The sequence below is a fragment of the Penaeus chinensis genome, chromosome 39, assembly GCF_019202785.1.
Source record: "Penaeus chinensis breed Huanghai No. 1 chromosome 39, ASM1920278v2, whole genome shotgun sequence".
Taxonomy (NCBI): Eukaryota; Metazoa; Arthropoda; class Malacostraca; order Decapoda; family Penaeidae; genus Penaeus; species Penaeus chinensis.
Genome location: NC_061857.1, coordinates 19,558,296 through 19,563,295, shown reverse-complemented (window position 1 = coordinate 19,563,295; position 5,000 = coordinate 19,558,296). Strand labels below are relative to the sequence as shown.

Here is a 5,000-nt window from a genome sequence, read left to right as displayed (position 1 = left end):
GCAAATGTAGGTTGGCAAGGACGATGTGTTAAGAGAGAGAAGAAAGAAAGGGTGCAGCAAGGAGGAAAGGAATACTCAAAGGTAAGACAAAGGAAGTCTGGAAAGGTTAAGAGGAAGGCAAGGATTGTCCACCATACCCAGCCATAGGAAGCCAATGAGGAGTGCAAATTCATTTCAAAATGTGCAGAAATGTCGGATATAATGCATATGCTTGAAATATGTTTGTATAGTATGATAAAGATGGATCTTTAAAAATTTAGAGGCCAAGTGGAAAAATATTTTAAAATAGAAATACAAAGAAAAATTTATATGCAAAAAGTATCATCAAAGTGAGATGTACATAAAAAGAAAAAATAATAAGGCAGAGCAAAAGCCATAGTGAGCCTCAACACAGAAATTTCTATAAGGTTTAATATTCTTCTGCAACAAAGGGAAAAAAAGCCTTATGGAAAATCTACTTATGGCTCAAAACAGCTACCTTTATCAAAAGGGGAATCAAACTGTCAGTTGTGCAAAATAGCAGAAATGTTTTTTACATGTATAATAATAAATATACTAAAAGCATCATGAGAGTTTGCTTCCCCATTTCAACCAGCTTTAGCAAAATATAAATAAATAAATTTATTCATGAAAAAATCAACAGCAGATAGTGCTAAACTGGTTCTTAAGGTTGAAGCCCTGATGTTATGGTGCTATCAACAGAACCTTGGTAAGGAGAATTTATTAGCACTATCTTGGAATTGCTGCATCTGATTCCAATGACCCTCTCATTCATCACACCTTTCATTCATACCAAGTTCTGACTGATACAACAGACAGACATATACAGACAGGATATACAGACAGTTGGTGGCAGGCTGTACACAACACTGGCTGCAAAAACATATAAGAAAATAAAGGCACAAGTGTCTCAGTGTACATCTCAAATGACTCTGGGTTCCTGAACCTGGACAGATGTTTTTTATTTTTTATTTATTTTTTATAAAAAATTTTTTTTTTCTCAAAGCATAAAATAAATATATAAAAGGATATACATTTGTTTTTATCAACCCAAGCGCAGAATATCCAGGCCTTGTCTGACGTACGCGAGACACCAATTTGTAACTTTTAATCGCCATTGCTGGCCTCAAAACTCTGATCTATTTTCTAGAAATCTATGAATTGGAAATCTCAATTAAATGAAAATTCAACATATACTTAAGTAAACTGACTCAAACTCCTCCCTTAAAAATGTACATGTCTCACTTGACTGTATTCAGATTCATAATGAAAGCAATGAAGGATAATTTTACTATCTTTATCAATGACTAAATGGGGGATGAGTGTTTAAGACTATTATCATTAGGCACATCCTCAAGCACAAAAAAAATAAAGAAAAAAATGTACTGTATATATAAATATATATTAAAAATGAAGGAATAAATAGGAAAAAAGGGGGTCAATCAAAAGTTAGTCGAAAGTTATCAATATTAGTTGCATGCAAATAGGGGGTAATACCATACTAGTTCATGCTCATTAACTTCAAAAAAAAAAAAAAAAAAAAAAATAGAGAGACAGGGAGACAGGGAGAGAGAGGGAGAGAGAAAGAAATAACATACTATGATACCTAAAACAAACATTAAGTACCCTACATCACAGCATCACTTAATTTACTTTACCTCTTCTAACAAATGTCTATTAGAAAAAAAGAAAAAGCTTGGGGGAGGGGAAGAGGCAGCCACAGACATTTATAATGTAACATGTTTATGTGTGGCTTCAAGAGAATGTCTTTCAGAGAATCACATTTATATCAAACTAAAAAATCCAGTTTTTGAAATATCAGAACATCTGCGACTGTCAACAGCTCGCCATGTTTGTTAGTGTTTACAGATAAGGTGCCATAGTACACTAATTTGGTGATGTAATCATCAAAGCCAAAATATAAATTGACCAAACATCATGTCATACAAAAAGGAACATGAAGTCCCTGAGCCAAAAATAACACTGGGCCTTTCTGTATAAAGGTAAAACAAGTCCATTCCACAATTGGGGATACAGAATAAAATAAATACATGTAAAATAAACTAATACTGATTTAAAAATAATAAATAAATAAACTGTACATTAAACTGCTCTCTAAAACACTTCATAATCAAAATAATTATGGACACGACCATGCAACTGTGAAGGACCATCTTATTTTTCACAAATAGTTTAATAAAAGCTATGGACAAGTCAACAACAAAAATTGTTAATTAAAAAATTACCAACAGCAACAACAAAAATCTGAAATCAAAATCCTTTAATTCACTGCATGACCCTTTGGTCTTAAATATGACAAAAAAAAATATTTCTTAAAAAAATATGAACAAAAAATACTGAATGACAAATTCCTATTGATCTGAAAAGTTAATTTTTCAAGACACAAATGATATACTATACTGAAACATACTAAAATTTGAATGTGTTAATTGACTTTTGAAACCTTAAAAAAAAAATTGTAAGCTTATGTAAATAATGGTACTGATGTCCTGTTACAATTATAAATTCTGCTAAAGAAAAAGAAAAGAGAATAAAAAGAAAAGAGAGACAAATAAATACAAATAAAAATTCAAGAAAAACAAGAGAATCAACACACACATCACCAAACCATCTCATTCCATATATGATCAAGATCTCATATTGATAGAATGTGACTAACTGTGGCTGGTGAACCTTACCAAGACTCTCATGCTGGTACTCCTGCTGCGGGAGAAGGAAGCACGTCAACACCTCCTGGCCAGAGACTTCGTCCACCTGCACATAGAGGCTTACTGTTAGCAATGGCAGCAGGATATCAGTGACAATTTTTCCCAGTTTCAACAGGAAAATCAAGATTAAGGAAATTATGAGAAAGAAAGAAAAGGACATCAATAATGCTACTTCATCTGTCTAGAGATGTCCCCATCCCATGATCCTAATGGTGAGTGCAATGTGTCTTAGCAGTCTTAGAGAGGTTTTGAAGCCATGTGGGGTGGGTATTAAGATTTAGATCAGACTCAGAACTATAACAGGTACATGATATCACTGGCAAATTGGTTTTATTAACACAAGCATGATAGGGACCTCACTAACTCTGACAGAACTGGTATATTGCATTGCTACTGAATAAGTTGACAAGTTTTAAAGAATACACAATAACCACTTATTAATTCTGAAACAAGAAATGTTCATGTTGAGAAGGTATTTAGCCTATAGTATACCAGTTTACCAGTTCCTTTGCCCTGAGATTTTCCATATCCTACTACTGTAGCATATTTAGAGATTTTGTCAAATATTATTATTTGACAAGCAAGAATTTCCAGGCCAAGGTTATTATTTCAGTTTAATTTCATTAGCCTGTTATGGATTATTTTTCTTGCAAAGCATTTTCTGCTACATTCTTATCTAGCACATTTGGAGACTTCTTGGGAAACTGAAGAGGGATCCAAGGCTTTCTGCTGTCACCCCTAATGGTGTCCCTCTTCAAAAGGGACAGAAAAAGGGTGTTGTCAAGTCAGAGAAAGAAAGAAAAGGTCATCTATAATATAATTTCTGCTTTTAAAAGGGAAGGAAAGAAGGAACTATGTAAGTGAAATAAAAGAAAATGTTGCTTCAGTTCTCAAATTGGTAAAAGACAGGAAGGGAAGAGGAGTTGGAAAGAAGAGAAACAAGCAAGAAAACGAGAAAAAGAAGAAAGAATGGGCGGGAGAGAAACATGAAGACCATTTCTTACCTCAGTCTGAAAGTTAAGCATTGGTTGGGCTTGATTCTCACTCAACCATACTGCTTTCAGGTTAAGAGCTGTGATAGTCAGGGGCAAGTACTGTAACCTGAAAATACAGCAAATTCAAATTTTAAACCTGTTTATCTGAAAAAAAAAAAATCAATCACACTGACATATCGCATAAATTGGCAACTTATCAATTATCAATCAGATAGTGAAACCCTTATGTATGGCTTACCGATTGCCAGAAACGTCGAGGACATGAAGCTCACGGCAGTTGCCTGTCTCTGGTGGAAGATACTGCAGGCGATTGTCCCGGAGAGACAAAACCCCCAAGTTGACCAGTTTCCCTAAAGCAAAACAGCAGGGGTTATGACTCACATACTCTCAAAGATATTATTATGATAAAACTGCAAATAAAACACCAACCGGTGAACAAAACACAATTTGGCCATAAATATTATCTGCGGTTCTTTCCCTTGCTCTGTAAATGAGTACGATAATACTCACCAATTTGTGGGGGAAGATCACTTAATCTGTTACGGTCAACATTAAGATTTGTGAGTCTTGTGAGATTGCCTATAGTATCTGGGAGCTCTGTAAGCAGATTTTCTGTCAGGATGAGCTCCTGCAGGTTTTCGCATCTGAAAGTAAAAAGGTAAATTTACACTAAATATAATAAACTTTTTCAACTTCTTCATTTCAAGCAGAAATGAAAAATGCTAAAACCATTGCTATTATATATATATATATATATATATATATATATATATATATATATATATATATATGTATATATGTATATATGTATATATGTATATATGTATATATGTATATATGTATATAGGTATATAGGTATATAGGTATATAGGTATATAGGTATATAGGTATATAGGTATATAGGTATATAGGTATATAGGTATATAGGTATATAGGTATATAGGTATATAGGTATATAGGTATATAGGTATATAGGTATATAGGTATATAGGTATATAGGTATATAGGTATATAGGTATATAGGTATATAGGTATATAGGTATATAGGTATATAGGTATATAGGTATATAGGTATATAGGTATATACGTATATATGTATATAATACATACATATATATATAATACATACATATATATAATACATACATATATGTAATACACATATGTAATACACATATGTAATACATATATGAAATACATATATGAAATACATATATGAAATACATATATGAAATACATATATGTAATACATATATGTAACACATATATGTAATAC

The 5,000-nt window shown here is 32.5% G+C and overlaps 1 protein-coding gene across 15 annotated transcripts in view; it reads right to left on the bottom strand.

Moving 5' to 3' along the window:
* Window positions 1–5,000, bottom strand: part of LOC125046924 (protein scribble homolog) — a 98,289-nt gene that overhangs the window by 88,674 nt on the left and 4,615 nt on the right. For all 15 annotated transcript variants that reach the window (XM_047644932.1, XM_047644940.1, XM_047644934.1 and 12 more), the window contains exons 4-7: window positions 4,235–4,368; window positions 3,963–4,074; window positions 3,734–3,830; window positions 2,700–2,775 (exon numbers count right to left, since the gene is read on the bottom strand). In XM_047644932.1, coding sequence (XP_047500888.1) covers window positions 2,700–2,775; window positions 3,734–3,830; window positions 3,963–4,074; window positions 4,235–4,368 — 419 coding nt within the window. The remainder of the gene's footprint in view (window positions 1–2,699; window positions 2,776–3,733; window positions 3,831–3,962; window positions 4,075–4,234; window positions 4,369–5,000) is intronic.